We start from the raw sequence: 24,815 nt of genomic DNA on the forward strand, positions 1-24,815 counted from the left end.
TTCTTTCAGTCTTTCCCAGCATCAGGGTCTTTTCCAATGAGTCAACTCTTCACATCAGGTGGCCAAATTTTTGGAGCATCAGCTTCAGTATCAGTCCTTCCAATGAATATTCAGGGTTGATTTCCTTTAGGATTGACTGGTTTGATCTCCTTGCAGGCATATATGTATGCTCAGTCATGTCCAACTCTATGCAGTCCATGGAATTCTCCAGGCCAGAATAGTGGGTAGCCTTTCCCTTCTCCAGCAGATTCTCCCAAACCGGGGATCAAACCCAGGTCTCCTGCATTGTGAGCAGATTCTTTACCAACTGAGCTATCAGGGAAGCCCCCTATATGTACACATCCAGATTTAAAAATATAATACAGATATATAATATAGTTGTACACTGAAAAAAAACTATATCTTTAATACATAACATAAAATGGTCATACCAAAATTAAACACCAAGTTTCACTGATACCTGGGAAAATTACAAAGTGGAATTTCTGAATGTCATTTGTACATAATCTGATCTGATCAACTTGAGTTGTATCTAACTCTAAATCATTTGTGATTGTTAAGGGTGAAAAATTCATGGAAATAACACAGCCTAGGAAGCCAGGGTCTTACTGTGTGTCTTTTGCTTTCTTGCCTTGTGAAGGGTGAGAAGTCTTCAGAGCAGGGGTACTGAGCTCACATATTCCAAAGTGATTCTCACAGATAGAGGCCAGAACTCAATCAGCGAAAGGTACTAAAGAAGAGATTCATTTAAACATATAGGCTAGGACTTCCCTGGTGATTCAGGGGTTAAGAATCCACCTCCCAATGCAGGGGATGCAGGTTCAAGCTCTGGTCTGGGAACTAAGATCCCAGAAGCCACAGGGCAAATAAGCCCATTCACCACAACTAGAGAACCCATGCACTGCAACTAGAGAAGACTGCACATTGCAATGGAGACCCAACAGAGCCCCCTCCCAAAAAAAATACAGGCCACCTTTGCAACAATTTCATAAAGTGCTAAAGAAATGTAATATGGAAGAGGGACTCCTTGCAACTTGCAGTCTCAGCAGCAGCAAGGAGACCACCTTGCTCCTCAACATCCTTCTCTCCTCACTTTCCCTCCTTCTCACTTCCCTCACCACACTGGTTTCCTTTTTTCAACTAGAACATCTTAAACAAGCACCTTCCCCAGGGCCTTTGCACTGGCTGCTCTCCCTGCCAGGCACACATTTCTCCTGATAAGTTCATGGCTCCTGCTCTCTCTTCCATGAGGTCTCTGTTCAAATGTCACCTTATTTGCGGTCTTACCTGAAGACCCATAAAAATAGCATCCTTTCTTTACTCTTTCCTTTACTCTTGCTCTCATTTTATTCATAGTATGTGTCACCATATGACATGCTACATATATTTTTATTTGCTATATTGATTCTCCATGACTGGATTTCAGGAGCTTTTGATTACCAAAACACTGTACTCATTGCATGAAGAGAATATTGACATTAACTTCCTAATTGCAAAATATATAAGGTAGCATTTCAACAATGTGAGTAATGTCCACTTGCACGAAAATTAGTCACCTGTTTTCCCTTTACCTGTAGTCACTTCCACCACATGGCATCAACGAACATCACAGGAGTTTCAGAATTTCTTCTTCTGGGATTCTCAGAGGAACCAGAACTGCAGCCCCTCATATCTGGGCTTTTCCTCTGCATGTACCTGATCAATGTGTTTGGAAACCTCCTCATCATCCTGGCTGTCTCAGACCCCCACCTCCACACCCCCATGTACTTCTTCCTCTCCAACCTGTCCTTGGTAGACATCTGCCTCACCACCACTACCATCCCAAAGATGCTGTGGAACATCCAGACACAGAGCAAAGTTATCACCTACGAAGGCTGCATCACCCAGATGTTTTTTTTTATACTGTTCGCAGGGTTAGATGACTTCCTCCTGACTGTGATGGCCTATGATCGGTATGTGGCCATCTGCCACCCCCTGCACTACACGGTCATCATGAACCCCCAAATCTGTGGAATTCTGCTTCTGGTTAGCTGGGCCATCAGTGTCCTTCATTCCTTGTTACAGACCTTAATGGTGTTGAGACTGTCCTTCTGTGGAGAGCTGGAAATCCCTCACTATTTCTGTGAACTCAATCAGATGGTCCAACTTGCCTGTTCTGACAACTTTCTTAATGACATGGTGATGTATTTTGCAGCTGGGTTGCTGGCTGGTGCTCCCCTGTCTGGGATATGTTACTCTTACTCTAAGATAGTTTCCTCCATATGTGGAATCTCCTCAGCTCAGGGAAAGCTTAAAGCCTCTTCCACCTGTGTGTCTCACCTCTCTGTGGTCTTCTTATTTTATTGTACGAGCTTAGGAGTATACCTTAGCTCTGCTGCTACCCAGAGCTCACACTCAAGTGAAATTGCCTCTGTGATGTACACTGTGGTCACACCCATGCTGAACCCCTTCATCTACAGTCTGAGGAACAAAGACATAAAGAGGGCTCTGCAAGCATTCTTCAGAAAGGCAGCTATAAAAAGGCCATTTGTCTTCAGCTGAAGAAGTCCACCTGATTGAAGGATTCAAAACCCAGAGCCAGAAATTGCAGATCTTTTTTCAGATTCTTTCATTAGATTGAAGAAGTAGGACATGCTCCTTTTATTTATTTCCTAGAAGTTAAATTTCTTTGAACTCCTCCATATAACTTAATTTCACTCACTTGATTAAGATTTGTGATCTCTCTCATTTTCAAGAGTCTTTCTGTGTTATGGTTTTCCCACTCTCTCAAATTTATTCTCAACATTGGATCTAAACAATTTGGGGAATTTCCATTGTCATGTGATTAGCTATATTCCTTGATACAAATATATTATTATGTCATGCATGCAGGCATACTCAGTCTCTCAGTTGTGTCTGAGTCTTTGCTATCCCACAGACTGTAGCCCACCAGCCTCCTCTGTACTGGAGTGGGTTGCCATTTCTTACTGCATAGGTCATGTATATGTGGAATCTTTTTGAAAAGCCAAAATTATGCAAATAAAGAGTAGAATAGTGGTTTCCGGGAACCGAGGCTTTTGGAGAGATGTTGATCAAAAGGTACAAGCTTCCAGTTAAAAATGAAGATGTCTTGAGGAGCTAAGAGAGCATGGTGACAGCAGCTAGTGATTCTCTATTACATCTTTGAAAGTTGCTAAGAGAGTAATTCTTCAATGTTCCACCACAAGAAGAAAAATGGTAATTTTTTTCAGGTAAAGTTGGCTAAATTTGTCATGGTAACTATTTTAGAAAACATAAATATATCAGATCATTACACTGTTGACTGAAAACAGCATCTCAAGTAACCTGAGCAGAGAGCTCCAAGGAGACGGGGGTAGGAACCAGACCATGCAGAAGTTTTGCAACAAGGGGCAGATAGTCTGAATGTCAAAAGATTTTTTGTAAATTAAAGAAAACTAGAAATCCCAAGTTAAGGACAAAAATTAGTGATGAAATATCTTCCAAATATTAGTCAAATTCCAGACCAAGAGGAGGAACTGAGGAATGGAATATTTCCTGCCATATCAGTAAACAACAGATGTTAATAATCAGCAATTTCAGCCACCACAGAAGGTGAGCTGGTGAGCCGATGAGCCCTGAGGGAACTCAGGAAGGAAAGATTATCTGCCATCTCAGTTCAGTTCAGTTCAGTTGCTCAGTCGTGTCTGACTCTTTGCAACCCCATGAACCACAGCACACCAGGCCTCCCTGTCCATCACCAACTCCCGGGGTCCACCCAAACCCATGTCCATTGAGTCAGTGATGCCATCCAACCATCTTATCCTCTGTCGTCCCCTTCTCCTTCTGCCCTCTAGCAGCCATCAAACTGCTGCCACTCCCCATGGTGAGCCCCAAGGAAGCTCAGGATGTGAAAAACACAGAATGAAAGTGAAAGTGTTAGTCACTCAGTTGTGTCTCTTTGAAACCCCATGCACTGTAGCCCACCAGACTCCTCTGTCCATGAATTGTCCAGGCAAGAATACTGGAGTGGGTAGCCAGTCCCTTCTCCAGGGGATCATCCCAACTCGGGGATCAAACTCAGGTATCCATCATTGCAGCTAGATTCTTTACCATATGAGCCACCAGGGAACCCCAGATAGCTGAGGTGCATATCAAAGGAATAAAGTCTCATGCTTTGTCAGAATGCATGTCTCCTCAGACAATTCACTTCTGAGTGTTAGACAAGAGCCCAGTTTCAGGCCCTGGAGTGTTCCCCTTCCTGCAACAGATTACTGCTGGAGGCTCCAGGGAAGAATCTGTTTCTTGTCCTATTCCAGTTCCTAGAGAATACTTGCATTCCTTGACTACTGCCACATCACCAAAGTTAACAGTTTAAGATTTTCAAATATCTCTATGAGTTCAATTCTTCTACCTCTGTCATCCGTGTTTAGAGGATCATTGATTAATAATCATGGCTAATTGTCTTAAAGTGACTTATTAGGAACTTTATTCAACTAACCACCTTAATTTAAACATCCCTGCTATGTAAAATGACATATTCACAGATTATAGGGATATGAACATGGACATCTTTTGGAAGCCCTATTCTGCCTACTACACCAGCTTTCCCAGAAGTGCATTATTTGGGGTGATTCAAGGGTCCTTTTTGCCTTTTCATACTGTTCATGGGGTTCTTGTGGCAAGAATACTGAAGTGGGTTGCCATTCCCTCCTCCAGTGGACCATGTTTTGTCAGAACTCTCTACTATGAACTGCCTGTCTTGGGTGGCCCTGCATGGCATGGCTCATAGCTTCACTGAGTTACACAAGCCTCCTTGCCACGATGAGGCTGTGATCCATGAATGGGACACACAAATTGGACACAGGTTTTCACAGCCTCTGGAATGAATGTGCATGCGTTTCTTCAAAATTTCATCCAAAGATGATTTGCAATAGAGAACATGTAAAACTCTGTAGAAGACTCTAAAACATAACCACAGCCTCGTTTACTCAACAATGGTCAAAATCCAGTACCTGTATCATCAACACCACCAGGCAAGATCTGCTGATCAGAAGCTGCTTTTGAACCTGCATCTGGGTGGCTGGTATGAACAGTGATGTGGGAAAGTGCTGGTCTAGGTTAGGTTTAATCATTTTCTCACTGTTTTCCTTTTGGGCAGGATCATTATTTGGGTTGGGTGCTGATTGGGCATTATTGTATGGCTGTTTAGCAGCACCCCTTCAGACATGACCAAATATCACCCAGGGTAAAAGTATCTCTGACTGAGAACCACTGTCCCAGCGTTTGAAAGCTGGGAACAACTGGAGAATTCCAGAAAAGGTCTCGTACCTTACTCAGATTATAACTGGCAGATCACTAATCCCTATGAAGCCCATTTCTGCAATGGAAAATGGAGTTCATAGAAGTACTATCCTTCCCTGGAGGCTCAGATGGTAAAGAATCCACCTGCCGATGCAGGAGACCCAGGTTCAATCCCTGGGTTGGGAAGATCCCCTAAAGGAGGAAATGGCAGCCCACTCCAGTATTCTTGCCTGGAGAATTCCATGGACAGAGGAGCCTGGCGGGCTACAGTCCATGGGGTCACAAGAGTCAGACACAACTGAGTGGCTAGCACTTTACACTTACCACATAGAATGGAGTTTTCTAAAAATTAAGCTGTAGAAACTCCAAAAGGAGCTAAGATCTTATAATTAAAAACATTTTCTAATGAGGAACTGACAGGTCTTAACTTTTGCTTTAAGTGCAAAATTCCTAACATTTTTGACAAAACTGTAATGAATTCAAGCAGTGTACTGCCCAAGGTTTTACATTAAAAGAACAAATTTATCCCACTGCTTGAAGGTGAGAATAGTAATTTTCTAGAGATATTAGGGGCTGGGACCCACCAGGAGTAAATGCTTTGATCACAGACCTAGTCAAGACAGAAACCTCAATCTTAGACTCTGGAGAAAATGTGGACTGGGGATTGGGATAGGACCTTAAGTTTTACTCCCCCAGGACAGGAAAGATCATGGAGAGAAGTAATAAATTCTATATCCATCTGACATTGTCACCTAGAAACAGAAAACGAAAAGAAAGTTTTCTTATCTGTCCAGACCAGTGTCCCACAGGGATATCAATTATTAGAGATGGTGCTAACAGGAGGGAATTGTACCTAATGAGCAGACATGGGGAGCTGTAAATATCTCCTCTGCTGCATCCCTCAGCCTGAGCAACCTTGGGATAGACAGGACAGAGCTGTTGCTTGCAGACTCATAATTCGACTAGAAGACCAATGCTTGACTCCATCCCATTGTCTTGTCTGGAAACAGCTTCTGTCTCCATCGTCAGTCATCCAAGAGCACCTGGGACATCTATGTTGCAAACTTCCTCTCAGAGACTCCACCCAGGTGAGGCCAAGAGTCTAGGAAATACTGCAGGAGAAGGTCAAATGGAATGGAGGCAAGAACATTTACCTGAGTTCACCTGAGCCAGTCTGGACTAACTCATAACCAAGATCACTGGGGTTGTTTCTTTACTTGATTAATTAATGTTTTAATTTATAATGCAAAAAGAAATGCAAATATTGAATTCCTGGTGGCACAGTGATAAAGAACCTGCCTTCAATGAGGAGATAGGGTTGGATCCCTGAGTCAGGAGGATTCCCTGGAGAAGGAAATGGCAACCGACTCCAGTATTCTTGCCTTGAGAATCCCATGGACAGAGGAGACTGGCAGGCTACAGTCCTTGGGCTTGGAAAGAGTCAGACATGAATGAGCGACTGAGAAGTGCAAAAGTCAGTGTTAGCCATTAAATGATGGACATAAAGGCTCAATTATGAGAGTGAGTTGGAGGTGTAAAGCTTCCAGTAAAAGTAGAAGCAAAGTCCAAGGATTTTTGCTATTAACTGAAGTAGAGATACTGAGCATTAGCTGTGGAGGGTTGTACAGACATGTAAGGACTTTTATTTTTTAAGATGGAGCCTATGTGACTACAATGAGAGGGATCCAGACAAAGGAATACTGGCAAACATTTCCCTACAAAAGTAGTTCATGAGACATACCTTTCACAGTATCTCCTCCCTCCTAATATGCAAATTAAATAGCATTTATTATGTAAAAATGGATATGCTAATTAGCTTTCTTTGCAATTATGTCATTACCAGTGAGGCTGAATATATTTATATATTAATAAGAAAGTTAGTTAAAAATTGTCTGTTCAATGCCTTTGCTTTTGCATCATGAATTTGGCAGGATTCTTGCTTTTGATTGTATTCTTTCAAAGACTAAAAGTTTTTTCATCATGTTTGCTCTTTGCCACTTGGTTATTTTATGTATGTATACAAGTTTTGTGCAGAATGTCTGGGAGTTTTAAATTTTGTGTGGTAAAATCAACAAGTCAGTTATATTCTGTTCTTTTCATTGCTTTTTAATTTTTTTAACTGAAAGAATAGAGCAGTCACTTACACATTCTTCACTACTTTCACCAAAAATGAAAATGAGTGTTCTTCTGCATTGTGTTGTTGTGATTGTGTTAGATGCTCAGTTGGGTCCAATTTTTTGCAATCCCATGGACTGTAACCTGTCAGGTTCTTTGTCATGGAATTCTCCAGGCAAGAATACTGGAGTGGGTTGCCATTCCCTTCTCCAGAGGATCTTCCCAACCCAGAGGTTGAACCCAGGTCACCTGTAATGCAGACAGATTCTTTACCATCTGAGTCACCACCAGGGACGGCTTGATGCTAATAAATCATACTTTATACATATATCCAACTACTTCTCACATCCCTTATTACTTGCTTTTGTTCTTTGTGGTTAGACATTGTATTTTTATTTCTTGAAGTTGCACAATATTTCTAAAACTTACATCATATTCAGCCACCATTTGGAAGGCATTTCTCTTTACACTTGACTAAAGATCACCTCTATCTTCCATATGCATATTTGAATACATATGTTTCTATGTAAGAGGAAATTGTAACTTAGATACTGCTTCCTACCCAAGTTTTAAAAGACCTTCTGTCTTATTCTTTTATTTCCAAGTCTTTGGTAATCTATAATGAGTCAGTGACCCAAGCTTATATAATTAAAACATGTTGCTGTTCAGTGGCTAAGTCATGTCTGACTCTTTGTGACCCCATGGACTATAGAATGCCAGGCTTCGCTATCACTGTCTCCCAGAATTTGCTCAAATTCAAGTCCATTGAGTTGGTGATGCTATCTAACCATCTCATCCTCTGCCATCCCCTTCTCCTTTTGTCTTCCATGTTTCCCAGCTTCAGGGTCTTTTCCAGTGAGTCATCTCTTTGCATTAGGTGGCCAAAGTATTAGAGCTTCAGCTTCAGCATCAGTCCTTCCAATGAATATTCGTGGTTGATTTCCCTTAGGATTGATGGTTTGATCTCCTTGCATTCCAAGGGACTCTCAAGAGTCCTCTCTAGCACCATAACTTGAAAGCATCAATTTTCCAGCACTCAACCTTCTTTATGGACCAAATCTCACATTCGTACATGACTACTGGAAACCATAGCTTTGACTGCTTTGTCACAAAATGATGTCTCTGCTTTTTAATATGCTGTCTAGGTTTGCATAGCTTTCCTTCCAAGGAGAAGTGCCTTTTCATAAATTTAATTAACTAATTAATTTTAATTAAAGTATAACTCTTGTACATTTTTGACGAAAATATAATGTTTATAGTTTTTCTTCTAGAAGTTGGTTTTGGATTTTCCTTCAATTTTGTTTCATATGGCTGTGGGGTTTTTTATATTGAATTTCATAAAGTGTTGGAGATACACATGTGGATGAGGGACTCCTTGCCACTTGAGGTTTCACCAGCTGCAGGAAGCCTCCTTTTTCCTCAGCATCCTGAGACACCACCTCTCCTTCTCCATCCTGCTGATCTCCCTCACCAGACCGGCTTCCTCTTTTTGAACTGGAACATCTTAAACAAACAGCTTTGTGCTGTGCAGACCTGTGAACTGGCTGTTCCCTTTTCAGGCACACACTTCCCCACAAGTGCTCAACTACTGGCTCTCTGTTCAAGAATCACATTTTTGGCAGGTCTGGCCTGAACATGCATAAAAATTAGCACACACACACCTCCTTCTCTCTCTTCCTTCTACATACTTCCTTTTACTTTATAATACCTGTAGTCATCTAGCATGCTTGTTATAATATCTGTAATCATCTAACATGTGTGTGTGTGTGCACTTAGTTGCTCAGTTGTGTCTGACTCTTTGTGACCCCATGGACTAAAGCCCACCAGGCTCCTCTGTCCATGGCATTTCCCAGGCAAGAATTATGGAGTGGGTTGCCATTCCCTTCTCCAGGATATCTTCCCAACCCAGGGAGTGAACATGGTTCTCCTGCATTGTGGGCAAATTGTTTACCATCTGAGCCACCAAGGAAGACCCCTAAACATGATATACAAGTTTTTAACTTGCTTATGTTCTTTCTCCAATCTGGATTTCAGGAGCTTTTGTTTTTTAACATATCACAATCCCTGCATAGACTATATGGGAAACATTGTTGCAATTCAATTTTCAAGTGCAGGAATTTCTCATTAAAACTGTGAATACATGACATAATGGGGGAAAAGTTAAAAATGGGGCAAGTTTGCTTACTAGAGAAGGCGTGGGGAATTCTCTGAAGGGGATAAGAACCATACGTAAAATATTGATTTCTTGATGACCAAATATGAATTGTATTATTTAAACAATGTGAGTAATGCCTATCTGTGTGAAAATTAGTCATGTTATTTTACCCTTCCTTACAGTCACCTCTACCACATGAACCCACGAAATGACACAGAAATTTCAGAATTTCTTCTCCTGGGATTTTCAGAGGAACGAGCACTGCAGCCCCTCATCTTTGGGCTTTTCCTCTCCATGTACCTGATCACTGTGCTTGGAAACCTGCTCATCAACCTGGCTGTGTGCTCAGACTCCCACCTCCACACCCCCATGTACTTTTTCCTCTCCAACCTGTCCTTTGTAGACATCTGTTTCAGCTCCACCACCATCCCAAAGATGCTGTGGAACATCCAGACACAGAGCAAAGTTATAACTTATGAAGGTTGCATCACACAGATGTATTTTTTTGTACTCTTTGCAGTGTTAGACAACTTCCTCCTGACCGTGATGGCCTACGACCGCTTTGTGGCCATCTGCCACCCTCTGCACTACACGGTCATCATGAGCCCCCGGCTCTGTGCACTGCTGGTGCTGGTGTCCTGGGTCATGAGTGCCCTGCATTCCTTGTTAGAAAGCTTAATGGTGTTGCGACTATCCTTCTGTACAGACTTGCACATCCCTCACTTTTTCTGTGAACTCAATCAAATGGTACAACTTGCTTGTTCTGACACCTTTCCCAATAACATGGTGATGTGTTTTGCAGCTGTCCTGCTGGGTGTTGGTTCTCTTACTGGTATCCTTTACTCATATTCTAAGATAGTGTCCTCCATATATGGAATTTCATCATCTCAGGGGAGGTATAAGGCCCTTTCCACCTGTGCATCTCACCTCTCAGTAGTCTCTTTATTTTATTGTACGAGCTTAGGAGTGTATATGAGCTCTGCTGCTACCCACAGTTCCCATTCAAATGCAAAAGCCTCAGTGATGTACACTGTGGTCACACCCATGCTGAACCCCTTCATCTACAGTCTGAGGAACAAAGACATAAAGAGGGCTCTGAAAATGTTCTTGGGGAAGGCAACTCTAAAAGGACATGTGGTCCTAAGGCTTAAGAAGTGCCCATGATGAAAGCCTCAGAGCCAGAAATTGCAGTTTATATCAGATATGGAAGTAAGTAAAACATGCCTCGTCAGTCCCTTATTGGAATTTCCATTTCTTTTATCTCAACTTCTCTACAGAATTTATGCAACTCATTTTATGAAACTTTGTGCTCTCTCTTATATTCAAGAATTCTCTTGGAAGATTGGGACTGACAATATACACTGTTGATACTAGGTTTAAAATAGATAACTAATGAGAACTAGTGTATACCACAGGGAGTTCTACTCAGTGCTCTGTGGTGACCTAATAGGAAGGAAATCCAAAACGAGGGGATATGTGTATCCATACACTTTACAGTATAGCATAAGTTAACATCGTAAAGCAACTATATTCTAATAAAGTTTTTTTTTAATTTTTCCCTTTGTCATTATCCTATTATTCCAAGGTTATCTTCAACCATGGATCTAAGATATTTGGATTTTCCCATTATCTCAAGGTTGTATGCATGCATGCTAAGTTACTTCAGTCATGTACGACTCTGTGGGACCCTATAGACTCTAGCCCACCAGGTTCCTCTGTCCATGGGATTCTCCAAGCAAAAATACTAGGGTGGGTTGCCATGACCAACTCCAGGGGATCTTCCCAACCCAGGGCTTGAACCCATGTCTCCTGAATTGCAGGTGGATTCTTTTACTGCTAAGCCATGGGAGAAGGCCCCTATGGAAAAAAAAGAAAAAATACTCTTGGCAATTACAGCTACTTACATAAGCTTGTAACAGAAAGAAAAAAAAAAAATCTGAGACCACTGTTTTCCTTTTGTGAGTCTCATTCTCTTGGCAATCAAAGCTACTTACATAAGCTTGTAACAGAAAAAAAAAAATCTGAGACCACTGTTTTCCTTTTGTGAGTCTCATTCCTTTATATATCACTTCCTTAACTGCTCTTCCGAATACTCCAGACCTTAACATATACCTTGTTATAGTTGTTCATGGGTATTTTTCTACTCTTTTGATTTCTGTTGTTATTCAGATTGATGTCCTCCATGTTTACAACTGACACTGGCAAAAATTGATAATAAAATAGATGTCTCCAAGTGGAAGCTACACAGAAAGACAAAGATGAATAAACAGATTTACATAATATGGCCTTAGAGTTGAACTTGACTTTAAATACGATGAGGAAAATATTAATCAAACATTTATTACTACACAAAAGATACTTGTGTATATGTGCAAGAGTTTGTCACTCATTGGTGTCCAACTCTCTGCAACCCCATAGACTGTAGCCCGCCAGGCTCCTCTGTCCATGGGATTCTCCAGGCAAAAATACTGGAGTGGGTTGCCATACCCTCCTCCAGGGGATCTTCCCAACCCAGGATAGAACCCAAGTCTCCTGCATTGGCAGGCAGAATCTTTATTGCTGGTGCCACCTGAGAAGCCCAATACGTGTCTCTATTTGTATACATTTCTCTTTCAAATAACCATGTTCACACACACACATATGTACATGCACACCAAATCATTTATAATCCAATTTATTCTATTAAAAGAAATCTTACAAGACTGTTGGAAGGTAAAGAAATTTTAAAAACGAACATTGTCTAGTTAACATGAAATCCAAGGAAAGTAGAAATTTAAGCACAAAGATTTAAGGTAGAATGAGTGATCTAATTTAATAATTTTAATTACTTTTTCCATCTTAACACCTCAAAGTCTCAAAATCAAAACCATATTTACACTCATGCAGTGTGGGATTCACTGTATCAGTTAATGGAAACAACTGTCTCCAAATTGACTCTAATTTTCTTCTATTAAGGTGGGATTTCAATAGAAAATACTACCTGGAGGAACCTAAGTGAATAAACTGAGAGGCTTAATCTCAGTTTTTTTAAACAAAATCTTATTGGATAAAAATATATGATTTATATTTTACTGGGGCTTCCCAGGTGTCAGAGTGGTATCCATCTGACAGTGCAAGAGATGCAAGAGAAGTGAGTTCAATCGCTGGGTCAGGAAGATCCCCTGGAGTAGGAAATGGAAATGCACTCCAGTATTCTTGCCTGGAAAATCCCGTGTACACTGAAGTGTGGCAGGCTACAGTCCATGAAGTCCCAAAGAATGGGACACAGCTGAACAACTAAGCACGCACGCATACTACTGTAACAAATTACCCCGTCATAGCTATGTATATATGTTATGCATGTGTGTGTATATACAAAGATAGATAAGTAGATAGATAGATGGATGGATAAGTCAGTTCAGTTCAGTTGCTCAGTCCTGTCTGATTCTTTGCAATCCCATCGACTGCAGCATGCCAGGCTTCCCTGTCCATCTCCAACTCCCGGAGCTTGCTCAAGCTCATGTTCATTGAGTTGGTGATACCATCCAACCATCTCATCCTCTGTTGTCCCCTTCTCCTCTTGCCTTCAGTCTTTTCCAACAGCAGGGGCTTTTCTCATGAGTCGGCTCTTCACATCAGGTGGCCAAAATATAGGAGCTTCAGCTTCAGCATCAGTCCTTCCAATGAGTATTCAGGATTGATTTCTCTCAGGATTGACTGGTTGGATCTCCTTGCAGTCCAAAGGACTCTCAAGGGTCTTTTCCAACACCATAATTCAAAAGCATCAATTCTTCAGTACTCAGCTTTTTTTATAGTCCAACTCACACATCCCTACATGACTCCTGGAAAAACCATAGCTTTGACTAGACAGACCTTCATCAGCGAAGTAATGTCTTTGCTTTTTAACATGCTGTCTAGATTAGTCATAACTTTTCTTCCAGTGGGCAAGCATCTTTTAATTTCATGGCTACAGTCATCATCCCCAGTATTTTGGAGCCCAAGAAAATAGTCTCTCACTGTTTCCATTGTTTCCCCATCTATTTGCCCTGAAGTGATGGGATTGGATGCCATGATCTTTGTTTTTTGAATATTGAGTTTTAGGTCAGCTTTTTCACTCTCCTTTTTCACTTTCATCAAGAAGCTCTTTAGTTCCTCCTTGCTTTCTGCCTTAAGAGTGGTAACATCTGCATATCTGAGGTTATTGGTGTGTCTCCCGGCAATCTTGATTCCAGTTTGTGCTGCATCCAGCCCAGCATTTTGCATGATGTACTCTGCATATAAGTTAAATCAGCAGGGTGACAGGGTACAGCCTTGATGTACTCCTTTCCCAATCTGGAACCAGTCCACTGTTCCATGTCCGGTTCTAACTGTCACTTCCTGACCTGAATAGAGATTTGTCAGGAGGCAGGTAAGATGGTCTGGTATTCCCATCTCTTTAAGAAACACAGTTCATTGTGATCTGCACAATCAAAGACTTTAGTGTAGTCAATGAAGCAGAAGTGGATGTTTTTCTGGAACTCTCTTGCTATTTTGATGATCCAACAGATGTTGGCAATTTGATCTCTGGTTCTTCCTCTGCCTTTTTTGAATCCAGTTTGAACATCAGGAAGTTCTCAGTTCACATACGATTGAAGCGTAGCTTAGAGAACTTTGAGCATTACTTTGCTAGATTGTGAGATGAGTGCAATTGTGCAGTAGTTTGAACATTCTTCGGGATTGGAATGAAAACTGACTTTTTCCAGTCCCGTGGCTATTGCTGAGTTTTCCAAATTTGCTGGCATACTGAGTGCAGCACTTTCTCAGCATCATCTTTTAGGATTCCAGCTCAGCTGGAATTCCATCACCTCCACTAGCTTTGTTCGTAGTGATGCTTCCTAAGGCCCACTTGACTTCACACTCCAGGATGTCTGGCTCTAGGTGAGTGATCACACCAACGTGGTTATCTGGGTCATTTAAGACTTTTTGTGTAGTTCTACTGTGTATTCTTGCCATCTCTTCTTAATATCTGCTGCTTCTGTTAGGTCCATACCATTTCTTTTATTGTGATCATCTTTGCATGAAATGTTCCCTTGGTATCTCTAATTTTCTTGAAGAGATCCCTAGTCTTTCCCATTCTATTGTTTTCCTCTATTTCTTTTCATTGATGACTTAGGAAGGCGTTCTTATCTCTCCTTGCTATTCTTTGGAACTCTACATTCAGATGGTTATGTCTCTCCTTTCCTCCCTTGCTTTAGCTTCTCTTCTTTTCTCAGCTATTTGTAAGCCCTCCTCAGACATCCATTTTGTCTTTTTACATTTCTTTTTCTTGGGGATGGTTTTGATCACCACTTCCTGTACAATGTTAGGAACCTCTGTCCATAGATAGATATAAATAGATAGATAATAACTTGAAGTTCTACAGATCCAAAGCTCAAACTGGAATGGGTCTCAATGGACTAAAGTCCACATGTTTGCAGTGCTGGGATCCATCTAGATGCTCCAGAAGAAAATGCATTTCCCTCCTAAATGACTTTCTGGTAGCCACCTACATTCCTTGGTTCATGGTCCTTTCTCAATCTTCAAAACCAGCAGCATAGCATATTAAATGTTCTTTGGCCTCAATTTTCTTATTCTCATTCAGTATTTAGAGGATCTCGTTATTACATTTCACTAACGTGGATAAACCAGGCTAATCTTTTTATCTTACTGTGAAACAAAGTCTTTTTCAGGTGTATGTTATTTGATGACACTGAAGAAACTTCAGGTAGAAGGATCAACTACTGAATGTATCACAGCCTTCAAAATAAGTGAAATGCTTTTCTTTCAAAATTACATACAAATAGCAGAAGAGGGGGTAAATAAAATGTGGTGTATACACACACACACACACACACATACACACACACAGTGGAATACCATTCAGCCATAAAAAGGAATGAAATAGCGCCATTTGCAGAGGCGTGGATGGACCTGGACACTGTCATATAGAGAGATATAAGTCAGAAAGAGAAAAACAAATAGCATATAATATTGCTGTTACGTGGAATCTAGAAAAATGTTATAGATGAATTTATTTGCAAAGCAGAAACAGACACACAGCCGACATATAGGGATACTGGGGAGAGAGAGGGGAGGAAGGAGGATAAATTGGGAGATTGAGACAGATATATATATACACTACTATGTATAAAATACATAACGAATGAGAACCTACTGTATAGCACGGGGAACTCTACTCGATGCTCTGTGGGACCTAAATAAGACGGAAATCTAAAAAATAGGGGATATATGTATACACATAGCTGATTCATTTTGTTGTATAGCAGTACTTAACACCACATTGTAAAGTGACTCCAATAAAAATTAATTTTAAAAAAGAATAATAATCAAAATATTTACATATACATCTTATATGATCTGGGGTCAATTTGTTCTTGCTGGTCATAATTCAAGAACTAACTAGATTTCAATAGTGATGGGGCTATCTGGTTTTTTTAATTATCCTTTTCTTTTAGAGAGACATGCTGAAGTTGCTTAAATATTAATAGGTAAAAATATGTGGGAATTGCTTAAAAATAATCATCTCATGTGAACAGGAGTCATGCGGCCAGGTTACAGGTCAGGAACTTGTGAAACCCATTGATGAATTGATGAGTGTTCATTACACTCTTCACTACTCTTCACTTCTGTGTGTGTTTGAATTTTCCATAATAAAAAAGGTTTTAATGGTCCCAGTGGGAGAAGACACATTCTTCCAACATCTACCCCTAAGGACATAACTGAAATTTTTTTCCATTTTGATTATAGTCCCCATATTCCTGCAGTTATATTGCCCCAAGCTTACAAAAATAAAAAATTTTAATGAGAAGCTTTGAGAATTCAGCTTCTGGAGCACAATACACTTTGCCCCTCACCTTCAGTTCACAAATATGAGGGGGAAAAGACATTCTCTCATGCTTCCTAGAAACATCACCCTGGTCTAGAGATCCATGTGTTGTGAGTTGTTCAATAATGTCCAACTCTTTGTGACCCCACGAACTGTAGCCCATCAGGCTCCTCTGTCCATGGGAGTCTCCAGGCAAGAATACTGGAGTGGGTTGCCATTCCCTTCTCCAGGTGCCTGGCACCAGCTCCCTGATGGAGACACAGCTGCTGGCTACACGATTCACCTTCCTGGGATGAGTCCATCAGATTGGAAATAACAGCACAGAGCATCTTTGGGAAATAGAGGAATTTCCCCAGGAGCACTGTCAGGAGTAAGAAAATTGGACAAATCTATAGATTAAAAATGATTCTGAAATGTTCAAGTGCTAACCAAGAAGGAATCCTCAAGTTTAATTACAGTCTCTTCCCTCTCCTCATCTCCCTTGCCTTCTGCTCATTCCCACATTATTTCTACAACCCTCTCCTAACTCATCAGGAACCATCTCTCTCCTAGTTTTCTCCTGGGCTACACTGGTCTTCCCCTAACATTTTACCCAGTGCCCAGTCTCCTCCTGCTCGGCTTACTGTAACCTGCACATCAGAGGGGCCACACGCCTCATTAACAAATCAGCGAGCACACACAGCCACTTTCAGTTGTCTCTGTGATGTACATGAATGACAGCACTCTCATCCCATTTGTTTCCAGGGAGATGAAATGAGACCATTCAGGGGAAGAGATGAGCACGATTCCTGTGCCTGGTAAGTTTAATAAATATTCATTGCTATTTATATCATTTCTTAAGCGCCTTCAATGAGCCAGACGTTAGGCTGTGTATGTCATATGTATCAGTCACTCAGTCGTGTCTGGCCCTTTGCACCCCATGGACTGTAGCCCACTGTTTCCTCTGTCTATGGAACTCTCCAGGCAAAAATACTAGAGTTTAAGTAGCCATTCCCTTTTCCAGGGGATCTTCCCAACCCAGGGGTCGAACCTGGGTCTCCCTCGTTGCAGGCAGGTTCTTTACCGCCTGAGCCACCAGGGAAGCCCTATTTTTGTACAATTTCAAATAGAATGTGTTTTTTTTTCTATTGTGCATCTGTTTATTGCTGGAAATGGGAAAGAAAATGATGCATGTTTGTATTTCAATCTAGTTTCACCAGAATGACTTCTTAGTTGTAATAGCTCTCCGACTGATTTTAGGTAGCCAGTTTATCATCTGAAAATGTGATCAATTTACTTTTACCCAAGATGTGACCATAGGATTGCTATTTTATTCTTTGGTCATACTGGTTTGAAATTTCAGAACAGCATTGGGTAGTGGTAGGGACACACGTATTTGTCTTCTGTATGATCTTCATGTAGAGTTCTCAAATATTTTCATGTGTGGGTTGATATAAGCTGATGATCAAGGAAGCTATTTTCATAGTAATGAAACCTGTTTAGTTTCCTCAGAACTCCTTTCAAGCAGTATCTTTGACATTCAATTAGACTATCCAATTTTTTGGATGATTTTTTCCTACTTATTTGCTCTATGGCAATAAATACATTACCAATGTGAAACACTGGTTGCTTTCTGGGATTAAATGTTACCTGGGCATAGTATTTGGTTTGCATGACAAATTGCTAAATATTTTTATATTTTATTGCTATTTTCTTCGAGCTTTTTAAATAATATGCTAATTAGAGATTAGTCTATGGTTTTTCTTGTACCGCTGCTATTGTAGCAGGCTATTGGCTTTCAGTATCATGATTAAAATAGCTCTAGAAAATTCACTGGAACACTTATTCTCATGTGCCTCCAGATAATTTTTATGTATTTAAAACAGGTTTTGTGAGATTTCAAAATTAGCAATTTTTTTCTGGGAAAAAATTAATAATTCCATACCTTATTTCATGATTGTCCATTATACATTTTAATCAAGTGAGTAGAAGACACCATATCATTATCATAGTTTATGGAAATTATACACAGATCTATGCCTTTCTAATTAGTATTTAAAGTAAAAAATTTAAATAAAATTAATAATTAATGGCATTGATTAATTAATTATAAATTAATGGTTATTAAATAAAATGAATAATAATTTAAATAAAATAATTATTTTATTATAAAGGTGTTTAATAATAAAGTACAAATAAAGTACAAAGGCATCTGAGAAGACTGGGTGACCAAGGGTCAAGGTATTCAAACAAATGAGATCTTCTTTGAGTGCAAAATTAGTTTTCATGTGAAACTTTTCTAGCTACTGGTGGCAACACAGGAGAAGACAATGGCATTAGGAGGCCCCAAAGTGACAGACAAGAGAGAAGAGACCATTAAGCAAAAGCACTGTCTCATCAATATATTGTGTTCAAGCTAAAAGTGACCACATTTCTAAGATGCCTGTTGATCACCGATTTAATCTCGCTTCTGCTTCTGTCTTGGCAGACACTCTTTCACATGCAACTGGGAAACCACTCACAGCTCCCAGTATTTCTCCTCCTGGGACTTTCTGAGAAGCCAGAGATTCAGTCTGTTCTCTTTGGGCTCTTCCTCTCTCTGTACCTGGTCACCATCTTTGGGAACGGGCTCATCATCCTGGCCATCATCACAGACTCCCACCTCCACACCCCCGTGTACCTCTTTCTCTCCAACCTGTCATTGTCTGACATCTGTTTCACCTCCACCACCATCCCAAAGATGCTCCTGAACATCCAGACCCAGAGCAAAGCCATTACCTACGCAGGCTGCATCACCCAGATGTACTTTTTCACAGTTTTTGGACTTTTGGACAACTTACTCCTGACCGTGATGGCCTATGACCGCTTCGTGGCCATCTGCCACCCCCTGCACTACACGGTCATCATGAACGTGCGGCTCTGTGCACAGTTGCTCCTTCTAACCTGGCTCATCAGCGTTCTGGGGGCGCTTCCTGAGAGTTTAACCATGTCCGGGCTCTCTTTCTGCGCCATCATTGACATCCAGCGCTACTTCTGTGAACTCCCTGAGGTCTTCAAGCTTGCCTGCTCTGACACCTTCATCAATAATGTCGTATTGTATCTTGTGACAGGCGTTATGGGCTTTTTTCCTCTCACCGGCATCCTTCTCTCTTATTCTCGAATTGTTTGCTCTGTACTGAGGATCTCAACGACAGGAGGGAAGTATAACGCGTTTTCCACTTGTGGGTCTCACCTCTCGGTGGTCTCCTTGTTCTATGGAACCTGCCTTGGGGTCTACCTCAGCTCCACATGGACACATGACTCTCAGACAGGGGCGTTTGTCTCCGTCCTGTACACCGTGATCACCCCCATGCTGAATCCTTTCATCTACAGCCTGAGGAACAGGGACATGAAAAGAGCTCTGAGAAAGCTTCTCTGCAACACGTTGTCTCCCCAGTGACAACAATGACCTGGAGCCTGGACACATGTGATCAAGAGCAATGGAACAGAACACTTAGGAGTGTGGACTCTTAATTTTTCGGTGCACTTAGTTCTGAAGTTGGAATGGATCTCTTGAGAGAGGCAAGGGTGGAAAAGCAAGCTAACTGTCCATCCTCAGGACACTGGGAACAAGTGTAGACTAGAGATGGAGAGGTGTGTGTTTTCAGGAGGATGGGTGGAGTGTGTGTGTGTGTGTTCAATCGTGTCCGACTCTTTTTGTGACCCGGTGGAGTGTAGCTTCTCAGGCTCTTCTGTCCATCAGATTCTCCAGGCAAGAACGCTAGAGTGGGTTGCCATTTCCTCCCCCAGGGGATCTTCCCAACTCAGGGACTGAACTCAAGTCTCTTGAGTCTCCTGCATTGGCAGGTGGATCCTTTGCCACTGCGCCACCAGAGAGAGCCCTAAAATTTTCCTGAATTCAAACAGTGATGCCATCTTAGTAGATGGTGATAAGATAAATATATTTTGTTGCATTATTTTTATCTTTCTTCGATTTTTTTTCTTTTAAAAAACTTAATTATTTTTAATTGGAGGATACTTGCTTTACAATATTGTGTTGGTTTCTGCTATATATAACATGAATCAGCCATACGTATAGGTATCTTCCCTCTCTCTTGCACCTCTCTCCCACCGCCCATCCCTCCCACAACTCTAGGTTATCACAAAGCATCAGATGTGAGCTTCCTGTATCATACAGTAAATTTCCACTGGCTATTCTAATTTTACATCTGGTAATGTATATGTTTCAATGCTATTCACTCAGTTCATCACACCCTCTCCTTCCCTCACTGTGTCCACAAGTCTGTGCGATATCTGTGTCTCCATTGCTGCCCTACAAATAGGTTTATCAGTACCATCTTTCTAGATTCCATGTATATGTGTTAATATATGATATTTGTCTTTCTCTTTCTGACTTATTTCACCCTGTATAACAGGCTCTAGGTTTATCCACCTTATTAGACCTGAGTCAACTGTGTTCTTTTTTATGGCTGAGTAATATTCCATTGTGTATATGTACCACAATTTCTTTATCCAAAGAATATTCAATCCCCATGTGCTTAAGTTGCTCTATCTGAAATGAGCCTATAACAAGGCATGCCTCAGAAGGGTGACAAGAGATTTAAATGGAATAAAATGGCAAAGCTTCAGCATAAGGAATGCAGGTGGCAAGTCCTAAATAAATTTCAGCTCTCATTACATACAAGAGTAATTTTTGTAATGCTCCAGCTTTTTGTCCCAATATTATTAAGCCAATTTCTCCCCATGTACACTGCCATCCATTAGGACTAGGTCATAAAGCTCAGTATACCCCAGGAAGAAAGAGGATGTATAATGTGGAGCAGAATTTCTCAACCTTGGCATCATTGATATTTGGGTTTGGGTCATTCTTTGCTATAGAGCTATTCTTGTACATTGTAGGATGTTTAGTCATATCCCTGGATAAGATACATCACCAGCCAAGTTGCAAGGACTAAAAATGTCTTCATATACTCCATAAGGGGCCAAATCATCCTCATTGAGAACCATGGGAAAGTGTCTTCCAAAGGGAAAGAGAACATATGAAAATTTTCCATGTGCAAAATCCCCAAGGGAATGAGCTAAAGCAGGAGTCCCCAAGCTCCAGGATCTAATGCCTGATGATCGGAGGTGGAGCTGATATAATAACAATAGAAATAAAGTGCACAATAAATGTAATGTGCTTGAATCATTCTGAAACCATTCCCCCTCCCCCCATCACCCACTGTGTGCATGAATGCTCACTCATGTCTGACTCTGAGACCCTATGAATGATAGCTCACCAGGCTCCTCTGTCCATGGAATTCTCTAGGCAAGACTACTGGACTGTGTTGCCTTTTCCTTCTCCAGCAAAATATTTTTTACACATGATAGGAGTGGACCATAAAAATGCCTGTACAAATAGAAAAGCAGAATCCCAGATTTGACTCTATTTTGTGTAACAGTCAAAAGAAGGAAAGGAGACTGGATAGACTACAAGAATGATGACAGTGAATCAAGACAGTATGGTCCTGGCACAAAGAGAGAAATATAGATCAATGGAACAGAATAGAAAGCCCAGAGATAAATCCACGAACCTATGGACACCTTATCTTTGACAAAGGAGGCAAGGATATACAATGGAAAAAAGACAACCTCTTTAACAAGTGGTGCTGGGAAAACTGGTCAACCACTTGTAAAAGAATGAAACTAGAACACTTTCTAACACCATACACAAAAATAAACTCAAAATGGATTAAAGATCTAAATGTAAGACCAGAAACTATAAAACTCCTAGAGGAGAACAGAGGCAAAACACTCTCCAACATAAATCACAGCAGGATCCTCTATGACCCACCTCCCAGAATATTGGAAATAAAAGCAAAAATAAACAAATGGGACCTAATGAAACTTAAAAGCTTTTGTATAACAAAGGAAACTATAAGTAAGGTGAAAAGACAGCCCTCAGATTGGGAGAAAATAATAGCAAATGAAGCAACAGACAAAGCATTAATCTCAAAAATATACAAGCAACTCCTGCAGCTCAATTCCAGAAAAATAAATGACCCAATCAAAAAATGGGCCAAAGAACTAAACAGACATTTCTCCAAAGAAGACATACAGATGGCTAACAAACACATGAAAAGATGCTCAACATCACTCATTATCAGAGAAATGCAAATCAAAACCACAATGAGGTACCATTACACACCAGTCAGGATGGCTGCTATCCAAAAGTCTACAAGCAGTAAATGCTGGAGACGGTGTGGAGAAAAGGGAACCCTCTTACACTGTTGGTGGGAATGCAAACTAGTACAGCCGCTATGGAAAACAGTGTGGAGATTTCTTAAAAAAACTGGAAATAGAACTGCCATATGACCCAGCAATCCCACTTCTGGGCATACACACTGAGGAAACCAGATCTGAAAGAGACACGTGCACCCCAATGTTCATCGCAGCACTGTTTATAATAGCCAGGACATGGAAGCAACCTAGATGCCCATCAGCAGATGAATGGATAAGGAAGCTGTGGTACATATACACCATGGAATATTACTCAGCCATTAAAAAGAATTCATTTGAATCAGTCCTAATGAGATGGATGAAACTGGAGCCCCTTATACAGAGTGAAGTAAGCCAGAAAGATAAAGAACATTACAGCATACTAACACATATATATGGAATTTAGAAAGATGGTAACGATAACCCTATATGCAAAACAGAAAAAGAGACACAGAAATACAGAACAGACTTTTGAACTCTGTGGGAGAAGGTGAGGGTGGGATGTTTCAAAAGAACAGCATGTATACTATCTATGGTGAAACAGATCACCAGCCCAGGTGGGATGCATGAGACAAGTGCTCGGGCCTGGTGCACTGGGAAGACCCAGAGGAATCGGGTGGAGAGGGAGGTGGGGGGGGGATCGGGATGGGGAATAAGTGTAAATCTATGGCTGATTCATATCAATGTATGACAAAACCCACTGAAATGTTGTGAAGTAATTAGCCTCCAACTAATACAAAATAAATAAATAAATAAAAAATAAAAATAAAATTTTAAAAATTAAAAAAAAAAGAATGATGACAGTGAAAAACTAAAATCCATTATTTAAATAATATGTGAACAAAGAAGAAATTTGGAAACATCATTTCTTAAGGCTTTTTTAAAATTTATTTATTATTTTTGGTTGCACTGAACTTCCCTGTTGCACTCGGGTTTTCTCTTGTTGTGGCAAGCGGGGACTGCTCTTCGTTGCAGTGCTCAGGCTTCTCATTGCACTGGCTTCTCTTGTCATGGAGCACCGACCCTAGGGCACGCAGGCTCAGTAGCTGTGGCTACTGTCATTCAAGAGGAGGATGCCCTAAATATCCTACTGATTTTTTTTTAATATTTTATTTGGGTTATAAAAGTTACTCCCTTATTATATACTGGTGTTCTTTTTTACTTTTTTATTGAGGTGTAGTTTATTAACAATATTACATAAGCTTCAAGCTCACTCAAAAAATGAGTAGAAGACCTAAATAAACATCTCTCCAAAGAGGACATACAGATGACCAACAGACACATGAAAAGATATCCAACATCACTAGTTATTAGAGAAATGCAAACCAAAACTACAATGAGATATCACCTCATACCTGTCAGAATGGCCATCATCAAAAAAATCCACAGACAACAAATGCTGGAGAGAGCATGAAGAGAAGGGAACCCTCTTATGTTGTTGGTGGGAATGTAAATTGGTACAGTCACTATGGAGAACAGTATGGAGATTCCTTTAAAAATTAATAATAGAGCTACCACATGACCCTGCAATCCCACTCTTGGGCATATATCCAGAGAAAAATATGATCTGAAAGGATACATGCACACCAGTGTTCATTGCAGCACTGTCTATAATAGACAAGACATGCAAGCAACCTAAATGTCCATCAGCAGAGGAATGGATAAAGAAGAAGTGGTACATACATACAGTGGAATATTACTCAGCCATTAAAAAGAATGAACTAATGCTGTGTGCAGCAACATGGATGAACCTAGAGAGTGTCATACCGAGTGAAGTAAGTCAGACAGAGAAGGAGAAATATTGCATTGCATCTCTTATATGTGGAATCTAAAATGATACCAATGAACTTACTTACAAAACAGAAAGAGACTCGTGGACTTAGAAAACGAACTTATGGTTGCCAGGGGAAGGGATAGTAAGGGAGTTTGGGAAAGTCATGTACACACTGCCATATTCCAAATGGATAACAAACAAGGACTTAGTGCATAGCACATGGAACTCTGCTCAATGTCATGTACCAGCCTGGATGGGATAGGGTTTTGGGGGAGAATGGATACATGTATACATAAGGCAGTGGATGAGATGGTTGAATGGCATCACCAACTCGATGGACATGAGTTTGAGCAGGCTCCAGGAGTTGGTGATGGACAAGGAAGCCTGGCGTGCTGCAGTCCCTGGGGTCA

At 40.7% G+C, this 24,815-nt stretch overlaps 3 protein-coding genes across 3 annotated transcripts; all 3 read left to right on the plus strand.

The window, feature by feature from the left end:
- The first annotated feature begins 1,590 nt into the window (after positions 1-1,590).
- Positions 1,591-2,541, plus strand: LOC122439347 (olfactory receptor-like protein OLF4). The gene has a single exon (XM_043464420.1). The coding sequence runs from the start codon at positions 1,591-1,593 to the stop codon at positions 2,539-2,541; it is 951 nt and encodes a 316-aa protein (XP_043320355.1).
- Positions 2,542-9,682: 7,141 nt separating this feature from the next.
- Positions 9,683-10,714, plus strand: LOC122440639 (olfactory receptor-like protein OLF4). Its single transcript, XM_043467119.1, has one exon. The coding sequence runs from the start codon at positions 9,746-9,748 to the stop codon at positions 10,712-10,714; it is 969 nt and encodes a 322-aa protein (XP_043323054.1). The 5' UTR covers positions 9,683-9,745.
- Positions 10,715-18,873: 8,159 nt separating this feature from the next.
- On the plus strand, positions 18,874-19,812 carry LOC122439348 (olfactory receptor 7C1-like). Its single transcript, XM_043464421.1, has one exon. It carries the CDS (start codon positions 18,874-18,876, stop codon positions 19,810-19,812), a length of 939 nt encoding a protein of 312 aa, XP_043320356.1.
- Positions 19,813-24,815: the final 5,003 nt, after the last annotated feature.

This window comes from Cervus canadensis, chromosome 4, assembly GCF_019320065.1.
Source record: "Cervus canadensis isolate Bull #8, Minnesota chromosome 4, ASM1932006v1, whole genome shotgun sequence".
In the NCBI taxonomy this organism is placed as follows: domain Eukaryota; kingdom Metazoa; phylum Chordata; class Mammalia; order Artiodactyla; family Cervidae; genus Cervus; species Cervus canadensis.

Excerpts from the sequence above, each read along its gene's own strand:
- LOC122439347 (XM_043464420.1), top strand. The coding sequence starts at position 1,591 with ATGGCATCAACGAACATCACAGGAGTTTCAGAATTTCTTCTTCTGGGA.
- LOC122440639 (XM_043467119.1), top strand. The coding sequence starts at position 9,746 with ATGAACCCACGAAATGACACAGAAATTTCAGAATTTCTTCTCCTGGGA.
- LOC122439348 (XM_043464421.1), top strand. The coding sequence starts at position 18,874 with ATGCAACTGGGAAACCACTCACAGCTCCCAGTATTTCTCCTCCTGGGA.